This window comes from Podarcis erhardii (assembly GCF_964252035.2).
Source record: "Podarcis erhardii genome assembly, chromosome: 13".
Lineage (NCBI taxonomy): Eukaryota > Metazoa > Chordata > Lepidosauria > Squamata > Lacertidae > Podarcis > Podarcis erhardii.
The window spans coordinates 42,487,902-42,512,574 of NC_138502.1; the positions used below are offsets into that span (position 1 = coordinate 42,487,902).

At 48.2% G+C, this 24,673-nt stretch overlaps 1 protein-coding gene across 1 annotated transcript in view; it reads right to left on the reverse strand.

Moving 5' to 3' along the window:
• Positions 1–118: 118 nt before the first annotated feature.
• Positions 119–24,673, reverse strand: part of PLEKHH3 (pleckstrin homology, MyTH4 and FERM domain containing H3) — a 45,126-nt gene continuing 20,571 nt past the window's right edge. The window contains exons 2-12 of the mRNA XM_081837906.1: positions 23,250–23,308; positions 17,539–17,627; positions 16,625–16,819; positions 14,156–14,313; positions 10,563–10,671; positions 8,878–9,175; positions 6,676–6,883; positions 5,407–5,543; positions 4,509–4,629; positions 2,963–3,198; positions 119–1,568 (exon numbers count right to left, since the gene is read on the reverse strand). Of these exons, the coding sequence (XP_081694032.1) occupies positions 2,983–3,198; positions 4,509–4,629; positions 5,407–5,543; positions 6,676–6,883; positions 8,878–9,175; positions 10,563–10,671; positions 14,156–14,313; positions 16,625–16,819; positions 17,539–17,627; positions 23,250–23,308 (1,590 nt within the window). The 3' untranslated portion in view covers positions 119–1,568; positions 2,963–2,982. The remainder of the gene's footprint in view (positions 1,569–2,962; positions 3,199–4,508; positions 4,630–5,406; positions 5,544–6,675; positions 6,884–8,877; positions 9,176–10,562; positions 10,672–14,155; positions 14,314–16,624; positions 16,820–17,538; positions 17,628–23,249; positions 23,309–24,673) is intronic.

Genomic DNA, 24,673 nt, shown 5'->3' on the forward strand with positions numbered 1-24,673 from the left:
ACGTGCTTTCAAACTGCTAGGTGGGCAGGAGCAGGAGCAGGGACCGAGCAACGGGAGCTCACCCCGTCTCGGGGATTCGAACAGCTGACCTTCTGATCAGTAAGTCCTAGGCGCCACCCACGTCCCTGGAGATGGGAGTTAGGGATTGCCAACCTTTTGGGGCCCGTGAGAACCTACCTCACATTTACTGCCTCTCTTCCCCCTGTATTGGTTAGGCTTGAAAAATGTTTTCCAGGCCTATACTGGTGTGTGTTAAGATCATCCTGGAGGTTGCAGCTGGGGAGACAAGAGTAACCTGCTTCTTTGAGTTCTGATTTCAGCAAGGGCTGAAGGCCACTTCAGATTCTTGTGGGTTTGGGCTCAATACACTTGCTCAGTGGATAAGTGAAAGTCATTCTGTGTGTGCTTCAAAGCAGCTTTCCGTAGTTCCCTGCTGCCTATCGGGTCTTGACACAATTTGTGGACTTCAAAGAAAACAAAACTATTTGCCAAAATGCTTGTAGCGTGACGTGGGCTCTCTCACCCTGGTCCAGCAGGCCCCTGGACTTCATTTACTCAAAACTCTTGTGAAATCCTTTTCTTTGGGCGCTGTGTAGGAGGAGTGGAAACTCCATGTGCACAAATTTGCGGCTGAACAAGCCTCTGTTCACATGAACGCTCTTACAGATGGTGCAGATTGCAAGCCATTCGCCATGCAGTGAGAGAGATCGGAAAAACGAGCTACAATATTAGAGATTCGGCACGAAAAGGCAAGAGGCCATGCGATGCAACATGAGCACCAGCTGTTTTAGAGGCACCCTGTTACCGTATAGTATTTATAGATTGACACCCTGCCTTTAAAAAAACGATTCTCACTGATAATCACGATGCTATCAGCTGGGCTCAGAACAGCTTGGCCAGAGGCCTTTGTGGTGGGAAGAGAGACAAGAAACTCCGGGGGGAAACTGGTAACCCCTCTCACAAGACACACTTCATCCAGCTCAAAGCTAAGCAGCCACTGGCATGTGTTTATTACATTTATTTTTTGTTTTTAAAAAAACAGCTTTGCAAGAGAGAGCCATAGGAGGAGATGCTACCCAGCACTCCCAAGTCCTCTGCTGTTTTTCACCATCTCTTCATGTGCAAATGAAAACACGGCACTGTCTGCGCAGACCAGACGATAGGCACAGTGTCAAGCCGCCTGCAGCTTTACGGGCTGAAGAGAGAAGCGTGCCAACTACTTGTTCCGAGAGACCGAATGGAGGAAAGATCTATCAATATAAATAATTTTTTACACGCGTTGGGGAAGGGAAGGGAATCCCTCTACACAGGAGAGGACATACGTTTCCAGCTCCTTAGGAGCATAAAGTACCATGGGTATCGTCACTGCAAGTGTCTGGCTGGGGAAGGCACAAGATCTCCCTGGCCTTCAAGGCTGCTGCCAGGGCGAAAAGTCGGCGCAGGCAGGGTCCCCATCGCTGGCTGTTTGGTTAAGTGCAGTCCTTTGTCTCTTGGTGGCGGTCACCGCGAGAGTCTCCTCCCGCAGCTCCGTGCGGAATACGCTGGGCCTGCTGCACTGCCTCCTTTGCCTGAGAAGAAAATGGGGGAAGGTCAGAGCTCGGCCTACCCCTCCTATGCCGTTTCCTGCCCCTCTGAGGTAAAGGTAAAGGGACCCCTGACCATTAGGTCCAGTTGTGGCCGACTGGGGTTGCGGCGCTCATCTCACTTTATTGGCCAAGGGAGCCGGCGTACAGCTTCCGGGTCATGTGGCCAGCATGACTAAGCCACTTCTGGAAAACCAGAGCAGCACATGGAAATGCTGTTTGCCTTCCCGCCGGAGCGGTACCTATTTATCCACTTGCACTTTGATGTGCTTTCGAACTGCTAGGTTGGCAGGAGCAGGGACCGAGCAACGGGAGCTCACCCCATTGCGGGGATTTGAATCGCCGACCTTCCGAACGGCAAACCCAAGAGGCTCTGTGGTTTAAGACCACAGCGCCAACAGTTGCTGCCCACAATGTGTTGTTTCAGCAAAACTTGTTTACCACCTTGTGTCCTGCCCTGTCATGACCATAGCTGTCAATGTTTTCCCTTTTTTAAGGGAAATTCCCTTATTCCGAATATGATTCCTCGCAAGAAAAAGGAAAAGTTGGCAGCTATGGTCGTGACTAGGTCCCACAATATCTGTTAAGATGCAGGACTTTTTTCCAGTCTGAACTCACTGGAACTCAGTTCCGGCACCTCTCAGGCAGGCGCCATTGCCATTATGAGAGAACAAGGGAGGAGTTTATGGTGAGTTCTGGCACCTCTTTTTCTAGGAAAATAGCACAGGTTTTAAGAGCTGGTCCAAATCCCTAAGTGTTGAAAACACACCCTTTCCAGAAGATAATAGATAGCAAGCTACTGCATGAAAGCAGAGCTAAAGAAAGAGAAAGGTAAAGGGACCCCTGACCATTAGGTCCAGTTGTGGCCGACTCTGGGGTTGTGGCGCTCATCTCGCTTTATTGGCCGAGGGAGCCGGCGTACAGCTTCCGGATCATGTGGCCAGCATGACTAAGCCGCTTCTGGCAAACCAGAGCAGCGCACGGAAACGCCGTTTACCTTCCCACAAGAGCGGTACCTATTTATCTACTTGCACTTTGACGTGCTTTCGAACTGCTAGGTTGGCAGGAGCAGGGACCGAGCAACGGGAGCTCACCCCGTCGCGGGGATTCGAACCGCTGACCTTCTGATCGGCAAGTCCTAGGCTCTGTGGTTTAACCCACAGCGCCACCTGCAAATACACCAAAATCTGTTTTGATACTGGAGTGTGCTACATGTCTTGGAAAATCCTCCCTCCGCAATAATGGTTGGGTCCTGCTTTGCCTAATAGCAGTGCCTGCCCACTACTCAAGTGTGTGCCACTAGTCTCTCATAGTTCTCTCCATCATGTACCTTCTCAAGTCATGCCTGGAAATACGGAAGTGCAGGGGGGACAACTTACCTGATAAATAAACCTCTGCATCACAGAGGACAGACCCAAAGGCCGACCACGTGCCCGCCAGGCTGATCTCTGGCTGCCTCGTCCCCTGTATCTGTTTCCGTTCGCACACAGCAACTCCCGTCAGAGAGGCTGTCTCCAGGAAATGGCTGCACGGGAGCTGCTTCCACTCCGCCCGCAGCTTGACTGCGGGCAGGAGAGCCCACAGCCCAGCAGACAATGCTCCAGCGAGAGATCCCCTGGGGGTAAGGAAGATCTTGGAATTAGAGAGCAGGCAACTAAGGCGGGTGGACAGCAGGTCAATAAGGAAAAGCTGGTCTAAGCAAGGGAGGTAGGTGTGGGTGGAGAAGCCTCCATTCAGGTTCTGCAAGTGTGACGCAGCCCAAGGCTGGAAACATCTCAAATGGGCAATACGGCCGTAGATGAACAGCTAATGGGCATAGAATCATAGAATCATAGAGTTGGAAGAGACCACAAGGGCCATCGAGTCCAACCCCCTGCCAAGCAGGAAACACCATCAGAGCACTCCTGACATATGCTTGTCAAGCCTCTGCTTAAAAACCTCCAAAGAAGGAGACTCCACCACACTCCTTGGCAGCAAATTCCACTGTCGGACAGCTCTTACTGTCAGGAAGTTCTTCCTAATGTTTAGGTGGAATCTTCTTTCTTGTAGTTTGGAACCATTGCTCCGTGTCCGCTTCTCTGGAGCAGCAGAAAACAACCTTTTCCCCTCCTCTATGTGACATCCTTTTATATATTTGAACATGGCTATCATATCACCCCTTAACCTCCTCTTCTCCAGGCTAAACATGCCCAGCTCCCTTAGCCGTTCCTCATAAGGCATCGTTTCCAGGCCTTTGACCATTTTGGTTGCCCTCCTCTGGACACGTTCCAGTTTGTCCGTGTCCTTCTTGAACAGTGGTGCCCAGAACTGGACACAGTACTCCAGGTGAGGTCTGACCAGAGCAGAATACAGTGGCACTATTACTTCCCTTGATCTAGATGCAATACTCCTATTGATGCAGCCCAGAATTGCATTGGCTTTTTTAGCTGCCGCGTCACACTGTTGGCTCATGTCAAGTTTGTGGTCAACCAAGACTCCTAGATCCTTTTCACATGTACTGCTCTCAAGCCAGGTGTCACCCATCTTGTATTTGTGCCTCTCATTTTTTTTGCCCAAGTGCAATACTTTGCATTTCTCCCTGTTAAAATTCATCTTGTTTGTTTTGGCCCAGTTCTCTAATCTGTCAAGGTCGTTTTGAAGTGTGATCCTGTCCTCTGGGGTGTTAGCCACCCCTCCCAGTTTGGTGTCATCTGCAAATTTGATCAGGATGCCCTTGAGTCCATCATCCAAGTCGTTGATAAAGATGTTGAATAAGACCGGGCCCAAGACAGAACCCTGTGGCACCCCACCAGTCACTCTTCTCCAGGATGAAGAGGAACCATTGATGAGCACCCTTTGGGCATTGTAGGGAGAGGGTGTGTCGCTTGGAACAACAGCACTCCCCACACCTGCAAGCTTCTTCTCTTGGTCAGCGTGACCTCTTACCTGTTCAAATAGCACTGCAAACTCCTGGCTGTTGCAGGGGACGCAGTCCAAGTTCAGACACCCATAATGCCTGAACCAGAGTCTGCCAGGGGGCTTCCTGGGTGGCTCTTCCCCAGCTGAGCTACAACAAGGCAAGCAAAGACATCCCATCAGTTCTGGGACAAGCAAAAACGTCCTAACCTGATCCAATGTTCTGACCCCATATGCCACGGATACCGGGGCAGACGAAAAAGACTGAAACTTTCCTGGTAGCTCGATAACAGTCAAACCTCGGTTCCCGAACACCTCCGTTTTGGAGCGTTTCAGCTCCCGAATGCTGAAAACCTGGAAGTAAATGCTCTGGTTTTCGAACGTTTTTCGGAAGCCAAACATCCGACGCAGCTACCGCTTGAGTGCGGAAAGCTCTTGCAACCAATTGGAAGCCGTGCCTCGGTTGTCAGTCGACAGCCGAGGTTTTACTGTCTCCTTCTTCCCCACAAAGTCAGATACATTCTGTACTCATCTCAGAAGTGTGCCCTGCATAACTAGGGATTTTTATTTTTTTTTATTTTTGCAGAGTTCTGCTCCTGCTAGCTGAAATAGACCCCACCCCTGCAATCACATAATAATAATAAATTTTATTTATATCCCGCCCTCCCCAGCCGAAGCCGGGCTCAGGGCGGCTAACAACAATAAAATAATACAACATGCACATTCCTCCTCTGGCAACCCAGCATTTCCCAAGCCACTTCCCCCGTATATTTGCAAGATCCTCTCTGGAGCTGCAAAGGCTAGGATGTCGCTTTATTTTGAGTTGGGATTTTCAACGTGCTGCCGACTCTTTTTAACTCCTCCTGGCTCTTGTGTGTCCAGCTGTGACCCAAGTTAAATTGTACTGGGTTGAGGGGAGCTCATTTACCTTTCGAACCTCGTGAGAACATCTGCCACCAGGGCATCCTCCGGCAGGGGGCGCACGTGCTGCCAGCTCTCCTCGTAGAGGGCAAATGAGTTGGGGCTATGCGCCAGGCCCAGGCGCAACATCAGCTCCAGGGCCACCTGGGACGAGGAGACAAAGGGGGTGACAGGAGGCCTGGGCATGTCCAGCAGGAGGGCACTCAGTGCTGCAAAGGGGACACACACAGACAGACAGACAGTGTCAAGCATGCAGAGGGGCGGAAAGGGGGGCAGGGTAGGGGTGGAAGGGTAGGGGCACAGAGACCCAACTGGTGCACAGTGGTGGGAGGAAAAGGGAAAAGAAGCTTGCCTCATCTCTCGCCAACCGCACCACGGAACGGAAGCAGCCAGCGCCACAATGCAAGACAAAATCCTGGCTGCTTGGGCCTTTTGGCAAAGAAAGAGGCAAGTCTTCTTTCCCTTCCTCCCTCCTGTCTCCCAAGTAAGGTAAAGGGTAAAGGGACCCCTGCCATTAGGTCCAGTCGTTGACGACTCTGGGGTTGCGGCGCTCATCTTGCTCTATAGGCCGAGGGGGCCGGCGTACAGCTTCCGGGTAATATTACAGGGAACCAGGCAGAGGGCCTTCTTGGTAGTGGCGCCCTCCCTGTGGAACGCCCTCCCATCAGATGTCAAAGAGAACAACAACTACCAGACTTTTAGAAGACATCTGAAGGCAGGCCTGTTTAGGGAAGCTTTTAATGTTTGATGTATTGCATTATTTTAATATTTTTCTGGAAGCCGCCCAGAGTGGCTGGGGAAGCCCAGCCAGATGGGCGGGGTATAAATTATTATTATTATTATTATTATTATTATTATTATTATTATTATTATTATTAGTGGCCAGCATGACTAAGCCGCTTCTGGCAAATCAGAAGTGGCCAGCATGACTAAGCCGCTTCTGGCAAACCAGAGTAGCACAAGGAAACGCCATTTACCTTCCCGCTGGAGTGGTACCTATTTATCTACTTGCACTTTGACGTGCTTTCGAACTGCTAGGTTGGCAGGAGCAGGGACCGAGCAACGGGAACTCACTCCATCACGGGGATTCGAACAGCAAGACCTAAGCTCAGTGGTTTAACCCACAGCGCCACCCGCAAACCCCAAGTAAACGCCACCAATATCATCCACAAGTTCAGCCGCAGCTTCCTGTTGGCAACCTGCAAGCCCCACGGGTAAGAATTTTGCCCCAGCTGGCGTCGCCCCTGCCCACCATCGTAATTCAACCCCTGCTCACCTCCTGGACTGTGGTCTGGGAGGTGACGGCCACATGGCAGGTGGCGATGCTAGGGCAATGCACACCGCACTCGGTCTCCTGGCGCCCCATCAGCCCCGCAATCTCCTCCAGCGAAGGCACGCACTCTCGCCCCTTGGTCTTGTGCAGGGCCTCTGCGATGAAGCGTCCGTACCAAGTCGCCTCCGAGCCTGGGAACTGGTTCTCTGTCCTGCTGGGACCGGGGAAACACCGGCATTAGGGTACCCACACCCAAGAACATTGCTCAGCACTCCACACCCCTAGCCACAAGATTCCGAGGAGAGGACCTGCAAATTGTTGTCGTGCATTAAATACACAATCTTCCTGCTCTGGCAGTGACAGAGACAGGAGGGCATGAAGAATGTCTAGTTACTCTTGGCAGGTTTAATCCCATCTCCAAGCACGGAGCTTTATTTATACATTTTTTCTCCAGATTATATTTTACATACATTCGCCATTTTGTCATCCTCTTATATGGACTTCCCAACTTATCCTGACATCCAATTCATGTTATTTTGCTATACCTTTATTTTAGCATCCTTTTCCCCATCACTTATATTCTCCACTGCTGATCATAGGCTCATACTACATGCCAGTTTACCTTAATGCCAAGTTTCTTTAAATTCTCTTCAAGGCATTGCCATTCACTCCCCCCCCCACATAGGTACAGTGGTGCCTCGCAAGACGAAATTAATCCGTTCCGCGAGTCTCTTCGTCTTGCGGTTTTTCCGTCTTGCGAAGCACGGCTATTAACGGCTTAGCGGCTATTAACGGCTTAGCGGCTTTAAGAAAAAGGAAACAAACTCACAAGAACTCGCAAGACGTTTCGTCTTGCGAAGCAAGCCCATAGGGAAATTCGTCTTGCGGAACAACTCAAAAAACAGAAAACTCTTTCGTCTTGCGAGGCATTCATCTTGCGGGGCACCACTGTATTCCTTCTTTTGGCCGTCAGACTTGCTAACTCTGCAAGCTCTATTAATTTATCCAACCACTGATCCTTAGTTGGGACAATCTTTTCTTTCCGATTTTTTGCATTCCACCTCAAAGCCTTTCCTGACTGTCCTATCAACAAGAGTCGTTGCAGAGGGAGAACAGGACTGCCTTCGCTTAAGAGTAGTAGAGAAGCTTCTGCCAAGTGATAGCTCAGCTAACAGAGCATGAGACTCTTCATCTCAGGGCTGTGGGTTCGCGCCCCACGTTCGGCACAAGTTTCCTGCGTTGCAGATGAAGGTGATGGACTTTTCGGAGCTAGCCGACCTGACTGGTAGAGTCCACGACCAGAGGGAGGAAGACTACCAGGAGGAATGGATGAAATTCAAAGACTATTTAGTTAAATACGTGAAGATAACTTAATTGGAAAAAACTTGCAAATACCAGGTAGGCTTAGGATTTAAATATGTAATGTTAGAGAATAACATGTTTAAAGTTAAAATGAAAAGAAAGAAAGATGTTAAGTGAGAGCTGGACCATAAAGAAGGCTGATCGCCAAAGAATTGATGCTTTTGAATTATGGTGCTGGAGGAGACTCTTGAGAGTCCCATGGACTGCAAGAAGATCAAACCTCTCCATTCTTAAGGAAATCAGCCCTGAGTGCTCACTGGAAGGACAGACCCTGAAGCTGAGGCTCCAATACTTTGGCCACCTCATGAGAAGAGAAGACTCCCTGAAAAAGACCCTGATGTTGGGAAAGATGGAGGGCACAAGGAGAAGGGGACGACAGAGGACGAGATGGTTGGACAGTGTTCTCGAAGCTACCAGCATGAGTTTGACCAAACTGTGGGAGGCAGTGGAAGACAGGAGTGCCTGGCATGCTCTGGTCCACAGGGTCACGAAGAGTCAGACATGACTAAACAACAACAATGAGAAAATTGGTTTTGGAAAACTGTTACAATGATATACACTGAAATTCAGCCAGGGGGATTGGAGGAAGTCACTTAACAATGTTACTAAGACTGGATTAAGTACAATTAAAATGTATGTATGTATGTTTGTTTGTTTAAATTTTTTGGAAAACCAATTAAAAAAAAATTGGGGGGAAAAGTTTCCTGCCTCGCAGGGGGTTGAGTTAAGTGAACCTTGGGGTCCTTTCCAGCTCCACAATTCCATCATCTCTGGCCTCTCTGCCTGCTGACAGGCAGCCCATGCATACACGCACCCCGATTTCCCTTTTCCCCCAGGGCTCACCGCTGAAGATGTAGCTGCAAGTAGCACAGGACAGGAAGCGACGGCCTGAACGTGCAGCTCATGCAAGCAAGCAGCTGCCAGTAGCGCAGGTCGGCGGCTGCACCCGGAGCTGGGGGCTCTGTGGTCTGCTTCACCAGCTGGCAGTAGATTTCGTCCACCAGGGCGGGGAGGTCATGGCACGTCTGCAGCACCCCCTGCATGAGAAGGGCTGGCTCCCGCAGCCCCTCCAGCTGCTGCAGCGAGTGGAACAGCTTGACAGCTTCGTCACGGATCCCCGCGTAGCCCTGGCCACCGGGAGCTGCAGAGACACGGAGAAATAAGCTGTGCGCTCAGGATCCATTATCATTTATTGGATTTAGACACCGTCCTATACCCGGAGGTCTCAGGGCGGTTCACAAAGAAAATCATAATACAGCGGTACCTTGGTTCTCAAACGCCTTGGTACTCAAACACTGCAAACCCAGAAGTAAGTGTTGCAGTTTGTGAACTTTTTTCGGAAGCCGAATGTGCTCCGTTTTGAGTGTTACACTTCCGATTCGAGGGCCAAACTTCCGTTTTGAGTGTTACGCTGAGGTCTGTCTGTTTTTGCTATTTATTTTGCGTTTCTGTTTTTGCAGCTCTTTTTTTTTTTTTTTTTGTGACTGTGTGGAACCCAGTTTAGCTACTGATTGTGTGACTGCAGTACATTGTTTACTGCTTTCATTTCATGGATCAAGGGTCTCATTACAGAATAAAATTAATGTTAAATTGCTGTTTCAGGCGTTGTTTTTAAAAGTCTAGAATGGATTAATCCATTTTGCCTTACTTTCTATGGGAAAGTGCGCTTTGGTTTTGGAACAGACTTCCGGAATGGATTAAGTTTGAGAACCAAGGTACCACTGTATATAAAATCAAAATAAAAACAATAGCCCAATAAAAAAACCCCCAAAAGAGCCACATTCTAAAAGGGTATTGGATGTCAATAAGATCAACCAAAAAAGGTAAATGTAAAGGGACCCCTGACCGTTAGGTCCAGTCATGGCCGACTCTGGGGTTGCAGTGCTCATCTCGTTTTACTGACCGGCGTACAGCTTCCATGTCATGTGGCCAGCATGACTAAGCCACTTCTGGCAAACCAGAGCAGTGCACGGAAACACTGTTTACCTTCCCACTGGAGCGGTACCTATTTATCTACTTGCACTTTGACGTGCTCTACGTTGGCAGGAACAGGGACCGAGCAACGGGAGCTCACCCCATCGCGGGGATTCGAACCGCCGACCTTCTGATCGGCAAGTCCTAGGCTCTGTGGTTTAACCCACAGCGCCACCCGCGTCCCAAGATCAACCAAAGGCCTGGTTAAAAAGGAACATTTTTGCCTGGCACCTAATGAAGGTGCCAGACGAACTTTCCTGGGGAGAGCATTCCACAGACGGGGAGCCGCTGCAGAGAAAACCCCGTTCTCGTGTTGCCACGCTCTGGACCTCTCAAGGAGGAGACACACGAAGGAGGGCCTCAGAAGATGAACTCAGGGATCGGGTATGTTCATATGGGAAGAGGCGGTCCTTGAGGTATTGCGGCCCTGAGACACGTACCACCAAGTTGCTGAACTGTTTGGTACTGTACAGCCAACGGCACATGCTGCCCAAGGACTGAAGCCCACAATTTTAGGACGATGCTGACCCATGAGCAAGGAAACGGTCACCCACCTGCATACGGGAAGGGTAGCAGAGGCGCGTAGATTGGGCCAGCTGTGTAGCACAGGATGGGGTTATTTTGATAAATCTGATCCAGGATTTCTGGGCTGTTACGGTTCTCCTGGGATGGGGAGGAGAAAGAAAAAAACAAAACAAATTGCACTAATCCATAACAAATTCAATATTTTTATAGGGGTTCTTCTGACCCCCAGACTTCCCCCACTCCTCTCCCCGGTTTCCAGTAATTATCTCTTCTCTTTTCTGTGACTAAATATCCAATCTATTAAGTCTCCTTTTTCAATACCTTTTCTCAAATTATATTACAAGTGCTAATCCAATCCTGCTAACGTTTTTAAATGTTTGTAATGCTCCTTCATATATTCTTATAAAGTTAATCCATTCATTTCTAATTTTTTTTGTCCTCTTGGCGTATATAATCTTCCCGGTCAGTTTCGCCATTTCGGCATAATCCATCAGTTTCAATATCCATTCTTCCTATGATGGAGTTCTTTCTTTTTTCCTTCCATCCCTGGGCATACAACATTCTTGCCGCTGTTGTCGCGTACATAAATAGGACCTTTTTCCTCTTTCACTATCTCTTCTAATATTATATCTAATGGAAAAGCCTCTGTTTTTTTAACAAAAGTTATTTTAAACAATTTTTTAGCTCACTATAAATAATTTCCCAAAAGGCTTTTGCTGACTTACAGGTCCACCCTGCCTGAAGAATTTCTTTTTATTATTATTATTATCTTCTTTACTGAAATCCATGGGTATCATACATGATCTTATATTCACATACAAAGGTATAAGTGATGATGATAATAATAATAACCTTAAATGATTTTACCATTAAATATTTATACTTATACATGCTCTTTTCTTATATTTTCTAACTAAACAAAAATAAACCAAAGTAGAATCAAATAAACTAAACTATGTTAAGACAGGTAAAGTTAAAGGGACCCCTGACCATTAGGTCCAGTCGTGACCGACTGGAGTTGCGGCGCTCATCTCGCTTTATTGGCCGAGGGAGGCGGGGTACAGCTTCTGGGTCATGTGGCCAGCATGACTAAGCCGCTTCTGGAAAACCATAGCAGCGCACGGAAATGCTGTTTACCTTCCCACCAGAGCGGTACCTATTTATCTACTTGCACTTTGATGTGATTTCGAACTGCTAGGTTGGCAGGAGCAGGGACCGAGCAATGGGAGCTCACCCCATCACGGGGATTCGAACCGCCAACCTTCTGATCGGCAAGTCCTAGGCTCTGTGGTTTAACCCACAGTACCACCTGCGTCCCAATGTTAAGACAGAGTTCCCATCATTTCCTGATGTATTTTACATTTACAAGATTGAATGTACTTATACGTATTAGCTTACTCTTAATATTTTTTCTAATACTTTCTTATAACGTATCGCTGCCATAGATGTTATATCGTTATTATATCTTTGTAGGTATTTCTTGAACACATCCCTTTTTTGAGGAAATGGTTGTTTTGTATTTCCCCTTAACCTATATGTCAGTTGAGCCATTTCGCTGCCTGCAGAATTTCTAGAGCTACTGATTCAAGTCTGGGAACTGCTGCGGTGTCAACAAAAGCACCTTCCCAGAAGAGCTGCTTTAGCAAGCCTGCATGCACATACCTGCTGCCACCATGAAGGGGCTGCCCTCGCCAAAGGTGGCTAACCATGTGCACGTGGGCTCCGAGCACGAAACCCGTTTGCATTTCACATTGCAAATCCTCAGGGCAGATGGTGCAACTTAACACTTTTGGGCACGTCAGCACTAAGGAACGGGCCTAGCTCTCCACCCCTACCCGCAACAATATGAATTGGTTGTTTGTTTAATTAGCGTAGGCCTCGCCTATGAAACCAGCCCCCTGCCCCAAGGCTTGGATCATTAAATTTAGGGCCTGCTCAGGGAAGTTTTTAATGTCTGACGCTGTATTGTTTTTAATATTTGGTTGGAAGCAGCCCAGAGTGGCTAGAGAAACCCAGCCAGATGGGTGGGGTATAAATTATGATTATACAGTGGTGCCTCGCAAGACAAAATTAATCCGTTCCGTGAGGCTCTTTGTATAGCGGTTTTTTCGTCTTGCGAAGCAAGCCCATGGACAGCTTAGCGGATTAGCGCTATTAGCGGTCTAGCGGCTTTTAGCGGATCAGCTGATAAGCGGCTTAGCGGCTTAGGAAAAGGGGGGGGGAGGGGAAAAAACCCACAGGAACTCGCAAGACATTTCGCCTTGCGAAGCAAGCCCATAGGGAAATTCGTTTTGCGAAGTGCCTCCAAAACGGAAAACCCTTTCGTCTAGCGAGTTTTCCGTCTTGCGAGGCATTCGTCTTGCGGGGCACCACTGTATTATTGTTGTTGTTGCTGTTGTTGTTGTTGTTGTAATAATATTGCAATAGTAGTAGTAGTAGTAGTAGTAATAATAATAATAATAATAATAATAATACTATGTTTATGTTATTAGCCCACAGATGGAAAGAAGAAACAATCCTGACCAGGGCAAACATAGTAAAATTAAATGGAAAGCTCAGGAACCAAGAGGACAAAAACTTTAAAAAAGAATGGGGGAAATTTATAAATTATTTAGGAGACTATGGAACACAGATGAAAACATTAGCAGGATTTTAATCACACTTGAAAGGCAACAGAAACTATGGACAATTTAGATCAGGCACCCCCAACCTGTGGCCCTCCAGATGTTTTGGCCTACAATTCCCATGATCCGTAACTAATAGGAACAATGGTCAGGGATGATGGGAATTGTAGTCCAAAACATCTGGAGGGCCGAAGGTTGAGGATGCCTGATTTAGATGGATAAAAAATGTGGATAATGGATATGCAGTTGTAAATATTGGCATTAGGACCCACGGAGGGGATGATGGAGGGAGAGTCGTGAGATTTAGAGCAATCCCTTTACAGTGGTACCTCAGGTTAAGTACTTAATTAGTTCCGGAGGTCCGTACTTAACCTGAAACTGTTCTTAACCGGAAGCACCACTTTAGCTAATAGGGACTCCTGCTGCCGCCGTGCTGCCGGAGCACGATTTCTGTTCTCATCCTGAAGCAAAGTTCTTAACCTGAAGCACTATTTCTGGGTTAGCGGAGTCTGTAACCTGAAGCGTATGTAACCTGAAGCGTATGTAACCCGAGGTACCACTGTATATGGATTTTTAATTGCCTTTCATATATTTTATAAAATCAAATAAAAATTATTTTACAACAGAGGTGAGCCGGCAGGAAAAATAATAATTACAAAAAAGATGTTTAAACAACCCGTCAAACCCGTAACATTGCAGACGCTCTTAAAGCAGTTATGAATAAGAATTAAAGTGTGCAAAAATGACAGTCCAAACCAGCAGCATGACCTTAAAGGAGTAAGAAATGCTGTGTGTGCAGGTGCCGCTCCCTTCATTTAAGGGAGAAAACCGCCGGGTGCGCTCATTATGTATTTCTGCAACTACCCTCTCAGCTCCAAAGGGCTTCCCAGCTCCTTTGCTGCCTGACGGGAGTGTGGCTTGGCCCATTCGCAGCTTCGGCAGGTGTGTCCTGGCCCTCGCATCGCACTCATTCCCTTCCTGGCCCATGCCCCACTCACCTCAATGTCACACATGAGGAGCTGCGTAGGGGTCTGCACGGGGGGCTTGCTGATGATGACCTTCTGTAGGGCGCAAACCCAATGCACAGCTTCGTTTAAGTGCTCTGTGTAGAGACGGTAGCAGTGCTTTCTGCCAAAAACAGTCACTGCCCAGTATCCTGCAGAGGAGGAGGGAGACAGAAGGGAGTACCAGCATGTGATTGATAGAAACACACACACACGCATATACACAGGCATAATATACCGTATTTTTCACTCTATAAGACGCACCAGACCACAAGACGCAGCTAGTTTTTGGAGGAGGAAAACAAGAAAAAAAATGTTCTGAATCTCAGAAGCCAGAACAGCAAGAGGGATCACTGCGCAGTGAAAGCAGCAATCCCTCTTGCTGTTCTGGCTTCTGGAATAGCTGCGCAGCCTGCATTCACTCCATAAGACGCACACACATTTCCCCTTACTTCTTAGGAGGGAAAAAAGTGAATCTTATAGAGCAAAAAATACGGTACTAGTAAAGGTAAAGGGACCCCTGACCATTAGGTCCAGTCGCGGACGACTCTGGGGTTGTGTGCTCATCTCGCTCTATATGCCGAGGGAGCCGGCGTTTGTCCGCAGACAGCTTCTGGGTCATGTGGCCAGCATGACTAAGCCGCTTCTGGCGAACCAGAGCAGCACACGGAAACGCCGTTTACCTTCCCACCGGAGCGGTACCTATTTATCTACTTGCACGTGACGTGCTTTTGAACTGCTAGGTTGGCAGGAGCAGGACTGAGAAACGGGAGCTCACCCCGGCATGGGGATTCGAACCGCTGACCTTCCGATCAGCAAGCCCTAGGCTCTGTGGTTTAGACCACAGCACCACCCACGTCCCTATAAATATACTAGGGTTGCCATATTTCAAAAAGTGAAAATCTGGACACTAAAGTTTCTCAGCTCCTATTTACATTTTTTGTAAGATCTAAAAAAAAACAGAAAAAGATGCTTTTGAGCTATTTTTAAGGAAATTGGCCAGAATCTACACCAGAGGTCGGCAACCTAAGGCCCATGGGCCGGAAGCGGCCCATAAGGGTCGCTTAACTGGCTCATGAGCCGCCCACGAACTGAGCTGCCCAGTTGGTGAGTCCCCACATGCTGCGTTAAACCGGCGCGGCGCAGCATGGGGAGTCTCTTCCACGGCTCTGGAAATCGCTTCTGCTCATGCCCAGACACTGGAAATTGCGATTTTCACGGGTTGCCATAAGCCTGGACTTTCCTGGACATTTAAGCAATTTCCACCCGGACACTTTTCAATGACTGAATCCTAGCAACATCTGAAAAATTCCGGACATATGGCAACCCAAAAATATACATACACCCTAGGATGAAGCAGAAAGTGTACAGGCCTTAACTTACACAGCATATAGATGTATAGCTATAGATCTATATCTATTAGCATTAGTAACAGATATAGCCCTGAAAGGAACACAGAAATGCAGGAAGTAGGAAGAGAAAAGGCTTTTGATTCCTCTGACAGCCACACACAGGTCATAGAGAGGCTACACTTTTATATCTATATCTATCCTTTCGAACTTAGGAGCCCTTTGTCTCATTAACATTTCTCCAAAGTTTAAAATTTCCTGATGCTTTCCCTTTAAGTTTTTCCATATTTTAAAAATCCCCACGGTTCTGTGGTTTAATTTATGTTTTTACATAAATATATTTTTATGTTTTTACATTTTGCATGCAATGTGTTTCTATTGCAAAAAAGCAGCTTTGAGACCGAGGTAGCAAAAAGCTTTGAGACCGAGGTAGCAAAAAGCAGAAGGGCCTTCTTGGTCATTGTGCCCACCCTGTGGAACGCGATGCCCTCAAATGTCAAGGAAATAAACGACTATCCGAATTTTAGGAAGAATGAAAAGGCAGCTGCACAGGGAAGTTTTTAATGTTTGACGTTTTACTGTGTTTGATGTTTTCATTTGCCGGAAGCCGCCCAGAGTGGCTGCGGCAACCCGGTCTGATGGGCGGCATATAATTAATCAATCAATCAATCAAAGAAAGCTGAAACAGGAGGTGGGAACCTTCTTCGCCCCAAAGGCCACATTTCCTCATGGGTCAGGGGTGCCAGCAATGGGGCAGGGCAGACAAAAACACGGGCAGAGAAATAGGCCCGATTTTTCCCTTTGTACAGAAGGCTGCACTCCAGCCGCACAAAATGCACACAAAAACCCGGTTTCTACACATAACATGCACACCTCCACCCAAACAAGTTAGAGGTCACATTCCAGTTGGTTTTCAAAAAGTGAAAATCCGGACAGAAACGTTGTTGGTTCCTACCCCACCCCCCAAGCTGAAGAGGGCGTGGTCTGAGGAGAATTCCAAGGGCCAGAGGAAAGGGTTCGGAGGGCCACATTTGGATCTGAGGTTCTCCAACCCTGTGCTAAAAGGCTTGATACCCGAGCACTCCACAGCCAGGCACAGGCCCACATTCTTTACCTGTCTCCTTGTAGGTCTGCTTGTCAGGCCACAGCACAGAACAGAGACTGGTGAGGACGAGCGAACCAAGGCACCGGGCCGTCACCTCACACCCGCTATAGTAGTCGAGGGAATCCTCCGTCAGCACAAACCAGTACTTGCGGGGACGCAGCCAAGGGGTCTTTATACCTCCCCGGACCTCCCGTTGCAGCCAGCCTGGAAGAGGCAATAGAAAGATGGTAAGGTGGAAGCTGTGCTCAGGTTGACCCCCACCCCACCCCAAGGACACTTTGGCTCTCTTTCTGCTTCTACAGATGGCCCAGATAGGGCTGGTCAACCTGGGAAAGTAGCCCATCTATGTAGGAGAAGGAATAGTAAAAAGGTAAAGGGACCCCTGACCGTTAGGTCCAGTCATGGATGACTCTGGGGTTGCGGTGCTCATCTCGCTTTATTGGCCGAGGGAGCCGGCATACAGCTTCCGGGTCATGTGGCCAGCATGACTACGCCGCTTCTGGCGAACCAGAGCAGCGCACGGAAACGCTGTTTACCTTCCCGCCGGAGCGGTACCTATTTATCTACTTGCACTTTGACGTGATTTTGAACTGCTAGGTTGGCAGGAGCAGGGACCGAGCAACGGGAGCTCACCCCGTTGCGGGGATTCGAACCGCTGACCTTCTGATTGGCAAGTCCTAGGCTCTGTGGTTTAACCCACGTCCCCCAAACGCTTTGTGGCTGCTCTTTAATTTAGCACAACTTGCAATGCAAGTACCACGCTTTTCATCCCTTCAACACGCACGTTGCCACTCCTCCAAATGACTGGGAACCACGCTGCTGAAAAAGGCTAGGCAGTGTCGGGTGGCAGGAATAATGAAAACCCAAACGAAACCAAGGAGCCCCGATTCTGCTCAGGGAGTCGCGCTGCGTTAAGACCCCACCTTTCACGATAGCATCGGGTTCTCCTTGCAGTCTCCCGCTCTTCTTCTCCGTGATAAGACTGTGCGTTTCTTCCGACACTGGCAGAGACCTGCGGGACGACAGAGCGGGTCAAGCAGGGCTTCGCTAAGCCCGAGGGCCGCATTCCCCTCTCAGCAAGCTTCTGGGGGCCACAGGTAAAAGTGGGTGGAGCAACAAATGCAAATGCTCAAACCTTTCCACGTAGGCTAGTTTCTATGCCCCTCTGAGTGCAAGGAAATATTCTAGTCAGGCAATATTCTGGGGCTGGTGAGGACTGCGGTCTGGAGAGACAGGGTGTGGCTGCAAGGGGGAGATGCTGAGGGCCAAACAGAGAGCCTTGAAGGGCCACATTTGCTTTACTTCAGGGCTTTATGCACCTCTGAGCTAAAGAGATGGAAGCATCAACCTGAGGCCCTAGTGTGACCAGGGTGAATAAAAATCAACTTTTATCTATCAGATTTTTAAAATTTAAATTGGATTATTTTTATTTAAATTGGATTTTTTAAAATAAAATGCTTTTGGAGAAAAAGATCTTTCTAGTTTTCTATTTAAGCTACTTTATATTCCAAAGGCTATTCATCAGGAAATAAGGATTTGTTTTTAAGGTTTTCATGTGTGCTAAAACTCAGTCTGTTTTTATTGTTTAACCACATCAGTTAACAAACATGGATACATATGCTATAATGTTATTGTTTTAGTTAAATAAATTGTTTAAGTTGTTGTTAAGGAATTGACTGTTTTCCTCCTTCCAATAAAGTACAGCAGAAAAGTTGTCCACACAGTTAACTTATTAAACCTCACAATAATTTCATAATTATCTACGTATTTCTAATAGCATAACCACATCAGTAATTTTTGATGCAACTGAAAAAACTACGCTGAAAATTTATTCTTCCAAAAATGAAACCTCCCTCTGGTGGCAAATATTAAGATTATACCAGCAAGAATGAGCCCTTCTGTTACAAAAATATGATTTAAATCAAGTCTTACTGCCTAGTGATTTTAATCGTGGTGTAAATCAATTTGATTTAAATCAAATCCATCCCCGAAGGCCTGGTCTCCAACCGGTGGGTCGGGAGTCAAAAAAACTGCATTTCAGCTGGAACTAAAGTGAGTTCGCAACCTACCGTATTTTTTGCTCCATAAGGCACACCTGACCATAAGGCAGGGGGGGAATTCAAGAGGAAAAAAATGCGGCTCTTGAGGGCTTTTGGCAGGGATAGCCATGCGAAGCTTCCCCAGGGCAGCTTCCTGCGGAGGCTTCGTGGGCTACCCCAGAGCTGCTCGACCCAAAGGTGGAAAGCCACCACCAGCACCAAAGAGCAGGTCGGGGCCGACGAGGGAAGCCTGGGTCGCCCCCCCCCCAGCCCCAAGGACCACACATTCGCTCCATAAGACGCACAGACATTTCCCCTTAGATTTTAAGAGGGGAAAAAGTGTGTCTTATGGAGCGAAAAACACAGCCCCACAATTGCTAATGTTCAGCTAAAGGTGGGGCTCAGGGTTTGAAAACTGCCTGCTCCCAAGTTTCCTCGCCTCCCTCCCCACAGAACCCCAAACTGCGGCCTGCGCACATTCCAGCACTTGTCCCCACTGCTTTTCCTCCCCTTCCTCGGACGCGGCCCCACACCCACTTCCCTCCACGGCTGTGGGAAAGTGGGCCGCCAGCTCTTGCACTGTTAACCTCCGGCTAAAAATAAGCTGTTTATATAGAAAGGCTGCCAAGAATTTGGGAAACGAAGGAGCTCAGGAGAGGAGAGGATGGCGGCCGGATTGTCCGAGGGAACAGTGTGTGCATTTGGGCAAGGGGGACGACGACAAAAGAGGAAGGGAAGGGCTTGCCCCCCACCCTACCCCTAAATTCTGCAACCCTCTCTATGAAGGGAGTCCAGCCCCACATTTATTTTACTTATTTTTGCTTCTGACTTGCATATTTGCATTGTCCCCCCCCCCCCCCGTGTTGCTAGAACTGCTCCAAATAGTTAAGCGATTTCCGGCCTTATCCGCCCACTGCCATCTCTGAATTTTGACTCCATCCCATGCATAGGGTCCACTTGCAAGTGCTATTTCCCATTTGTACACTTCCATGGGTCCGGGATATACAATATTCTCCTTTTGGTGCGTGACTCTAAACTCTATTTTAGGTGCTCGGGGGTACTATTATTAGTTACTACGGAATGAGCACTTATTATCCATTTGGGGCTTAGGGGGAGGGCCTTCCAGAGGGAGGTAGATTGGGGGTCCCCCCACACCCCACAAGGGAGATGGAAAACAGGCAAACCAAAACTCCTAGTTACTCCAAGATAAGGGCAGGCAAATAGCAGGCGTCGGACTAACTTTGAAGGCCAGTTTAAGGCTTCTGGCAAGAGTGACCCGTCCCTCCCATAATGGAATGGGAAATAAGAGGGAAAGAGAGAAGGCCCCATCTACGTTTTGGTCCTGGCCACATCCACTGCTGGCTTTAGCCCCACCTAAGAAAACAATAATAATGTATTATTTATACCCCGCCCATCTGGCTGGGTTTCTCCAGCCACTCTGGGCGGCTTCCAACCGAATATTAAAAACAATACAGCGTCAGACATTAAAAACTTCCCTAAACAGGGCCGCCTTCAGTTGTCTTTTAAAAGTAAAATAGTTGTTTGTTGCCTTGACATCTGGTGGGAGGGCCACCACCAAGAAGGCCCTCTGCCTGATTCCCTGTAACCTTACTTCTCGCAATGAGGGAACCGCCAGAAGGCCCTCGGCGCTGGATCTCAGTGTCCGGGCTGAACGATGGAGGTGGAGATGATCCTTCAGGTATACTGGGCAGAGGCAGTTTAGGGCTTTAAAGGTCAGCACCAACACTTTGAATTGTGCTCGGAAACGTACTGGCACCCTGATAGCCCGCCAGGTGAGCTCAGGTAGAAAGAAAAGCTCCCCTGCCAAGACAAGAGGTGCTGCCAGCCAAGTCCGCAGCCTTTAACCCGGAATTATGTGATACCATGATAAGAGAAATCAATGCCCGCACTTGCTCACTCTCCTTCGCTGACCACTTTGCTCGCCCTGGTAATGAGAATAGGTCCTGGGGCTCGAGTGCAGATTGAGTGGCACCCATCTCCAGGCACCTCCTGGAGGTGTCCTTCACCCAAATGCCTAGCTCGAGACTCGGAATTTGAGGGTTGTGGGTTCGAGCCCCATGTCGGGCAAAAAGATTCCTGCACTGCATGGGGGTGGATTAAATGACCTGTGTGGTCCCAACTCTACAACTAATAATAATAATAATAATAATAATAATAATAATAATAATAATTTATTATTTATACCCCGCCCATCTGTCTGGGCGTCCCCAGCCACTGTGGGCGGCTCCCAAAAAAATATTAAAATACTGTAATACATCAAACATTAAAAGCTTCCCTTAAAAGGGCTGCCTTCAGATGTCTTCTAAAAGTCTTGTAGTTGTTGTTCTCCTTGACATCTGGTGGAAGGGCATTCCACAGGGAGGGCGCCACTACCGAGAAGGCCCTCTGCCTGGTTCCCTGTAACTTGACTTATCGCAGTGAGGGAAGCACCAGAAGGCCCTTGGCGCTGGACCTCAGTGTGGGAACCTGATAACCTGCCAGGTGAGCTCAGGTAGAAAGAAAAGCTCCCATACCAAGACAAGAGGAGCTGCCAGCCAAGCCCACTGCCACCTAGATGTTTTTAACCCCCTCCCAAAAGGCATCACTCGCCCCTTTTCCTTTCTACTTTCCCCAGGCGCTCAGCCACAGCAATGTTCAGACGCTCGCTCTGCAGAGGACGAACCCCAGAGCTCTCAGCTTCGCACACGGGCCTCTGTTCCCTTCGGCCTTTTCCCAGGCCCTGTCTTGCAACAGAGGAAGATGCTGGAGTCCCTTTCCTCCAGGCGCCCTCGCTAGGCCTGACCCCAGCTGGGAAACATTAGCTTGCAAGCGGGGCAGGAGGAGTGTGGGTCACCAGACAGAATTCTTCCCACAATCGCTTCTCCTCTCTCTCTCTCTCTCCCAGTCGCTCTCTAGTTGAGAAAGAATTGAGAAACCTTCCAAAATGGAACAAAACAAGGCGCTCTTGGGACGGGAGAAATGCCCCCCAAATGCGGGCTGAACTCTTAGGTTTTCTGTGTCAGGAAATTGTTCTGTGTAGCTCAGAATTATCTATGGTGATGCCTGACAACAAATCCTAATTATTGGGTTCTTTTGCCCCATTTTTTGTGCTTGCCAAGCAGCTGTGTCATGCTTAGGATAATATTTTATTCTCTTGTTAATTATGCTGTTTTAAATGTGCATTTTATATTTGACTTCACTCAGCAACGTTTTCTTTTGAAATGTTTAAGATTTTTGTTTTCGTTAACTTTGTGTTAAATATGTATTCTGTAGTTGACCTCCTTTGCAATGTTTTATTTTTATTTTATTCTCTGAGATGGTATTTTCGTTTCCTGTTAATTGTGTTGCTTCGAATGTGCACTTTCTTCAGAAATGTTTGATTCTGGATTGTGCTATTGATGTTTAATATGAAGTAAACCGCTTTGAGATTTTTCTTTAAAATATAAAGCAGTATAAAAATGAAATAAATGAATAATCATCATCATCATCATCTACAATGACTTGCAGTGGTTCTCCAGAGTTTCAGATGGGATTTCTCTCCCTAGTCCAACTGAACCTAGGATATTTTATTTGCAAAGAAGGTGCTTCTGACAGAGAATCACAGAATTGCAGCGTTGGAAGGCACAACGAGGATCAAGTAATCCAACCCCCCCCCCCCCGAGCTAGGCAGTTCTCATGTAAAATGCTAGCAGACTGCATCTGAACATGTACAAAGTGTTCTCCCCACACAGCCGCCCCCAGATATCTGAAATCAGAGGGAATACTTTCAGGGGAGAGGGCTGGTTTCCTAGGTAAGCTTAGGCCCCGCCACTTATTCTTTTTTTAAAATTAAATACCTGTTGGGCAACTAGAATCTTTCCCCCACTCCTATGCCTGCAATCTAAGTCAGTAGGAAGCCCCAGTCATATGCTAATTTGAGATGGAAGTCCCAGGGCTGGTATTTTTTTAACATGCAACAAGAAAATCACATGCAGTTATCCTCCCTTAGCACGTAGCAGGAGGCAGGATTCAGCCGTAGGGATTTTTTAAAAAACTGTATTCACTAATACCTATCCAGTATTTTGCTTTTGGCCAAAGGTGGAGCCTGATGACAGCATCGAAGAAGAAGGGAATAAGTTGGCAACAAACAGAAGAGGCAGGCAGTCATTGGCCTTTGATGGGCAGGAGTTCTTATTTAGATTGCAGGCACGGGAGTGCAGAAAAGATCTAGTTGACCAAATAGATCTTTATTATTATTATTATTTTAAAAAAGATTAAGTGTCAGGGCCTAAGCCAATCACATTAGTTGCAGGACCCTACAGGTTTCTGCTGACAGGAGCCAGAATTCTGACATGAACAGCTACCCCGCCCCCAATAACACATTTGCCTATTTGAGTGCCACACCCCAAACTGAATCAAAATTGTAGAGTTGGTAGGGTCATAAAAATCTGCCCTTATTCCCTTATGGGGAATAAGGGCAGGTTTTTGTTTATTACAGGCCCAACCCCATGCAACGCAGGAATCTTTTGACGAACGTGGAGATACAACCCACAACCCTGAGATTCAGAGCCTTGTGCTCTACCGACCGAGCTGCCCCGCGACCCTTCGCTGCTCACCTTTCGGAACCGCTGCTGGTCCGACTGGGCTGAGTGACGTTCACCTGCAAGGGAGCTCCCTGAAAAGCAAGGGGGGGAGGGAGACACTGATCAGGACACAAGAAAACAAAGCTACGCTTTGCAGGTGATTTGGATAAGGAGATATGTTAAAGGTAAAGGGACCCCTGACCATTAGGTCCAGTCGTGGCAGACTCTGGGGTCGCAGCGCTCATCTCGCTTTATTAGCCGAGGGAGCCGGCGTACAGCTTCTGGGTCATGTGGCCAGAATGACTAAGCCGCTTCTGGCGAACCAGAGTAGCGCATGGAAATGCCGTTTACCTTCCCGCTGGAGTGGTACCTATTTATCTACTTGCAGTTTGATGTGCTTTCGAACAGGGCAGAGAGAGACTTCCTAAGATTTTAGGCCCTTCCAGCCTTAACAATTTAAGCATTATTAGGATACATGGTTATACGGAAAATGTAAAGGTAAAACTCTTCCAGGTGGCCTTGCCACACTAGGTTGGCAGGAGCAGGGACCGAGCAACGGGAGCTCACCCTGTCGTGGAGATTCGAACCGCCGACCTTCTGATTGGCAAGTCCTAGGCTCTGTGGTTTAACCCACAGCGCCATCTGCGTTAGAAGACATGTTAGAAGGCTTTTAAGATGGTGGGGGGGGGGGCGGTTCAAGAGCCGGAACAACACTCTCTGCCGCACATTATTATATTGTGTGTGTGTGTGTGTTCTCACACAAAAGTAAGAGGCCGGTCCGAAGAGAGATTGGGGGAAAATGCACAGTTAACGTTGCCCTTCCCATTTCCCCAACCACACATGGGAGCGAATTATTAATCTGCAATTTTCCCAGGCTGCCTCGTCTGGGCTGCTGCCCCTCCCAGGCCACAGTCTGTCTGGCTAGCCACCCCCCACCCTCCCCACTGCACACACCGCAAGCTGCAGCAGCTGAACGGGTTCCTGTATCCTCAGCCGACCTTGGCACTGGGCTCCGGGGCTGTGCAGAATTGCACAAGCACATTGCTGAGTAAGATACAGGCAAACAAAGTCCTATTGTGGCCAAGCCTTCCTTCCTCTGCAAAGGGGGATGGGCAGGCCGGCAGAGCAGAAGAGTCCCCAAGCAGAGGGCAAGAGGGAAACCTGGCTTCGTGCACCTTATTCAAAGGGGCTTGGTGGTGTTGGCAGGCGCCAAAATCTGCAAGGAGGTTTTTGGCACAGTTAAAGGGGACCGGGGACGGGGGCATTGCAGGACACACAGCCAGGTCCGGTTTCGACATAGGCCAATGCGCTCCTCCTGGCCCCCTCTCCCTGCCAGAGCAAAGGCCAGGTGGAAAAAACGGGAGAGACGAAATATAAAGCCAGGGAGCTGCTGCACCAGGTAGCCTGTTATAGAAGGGGCACCAACTGTCCTCTGGCATTAGAACACCTGTTATAAA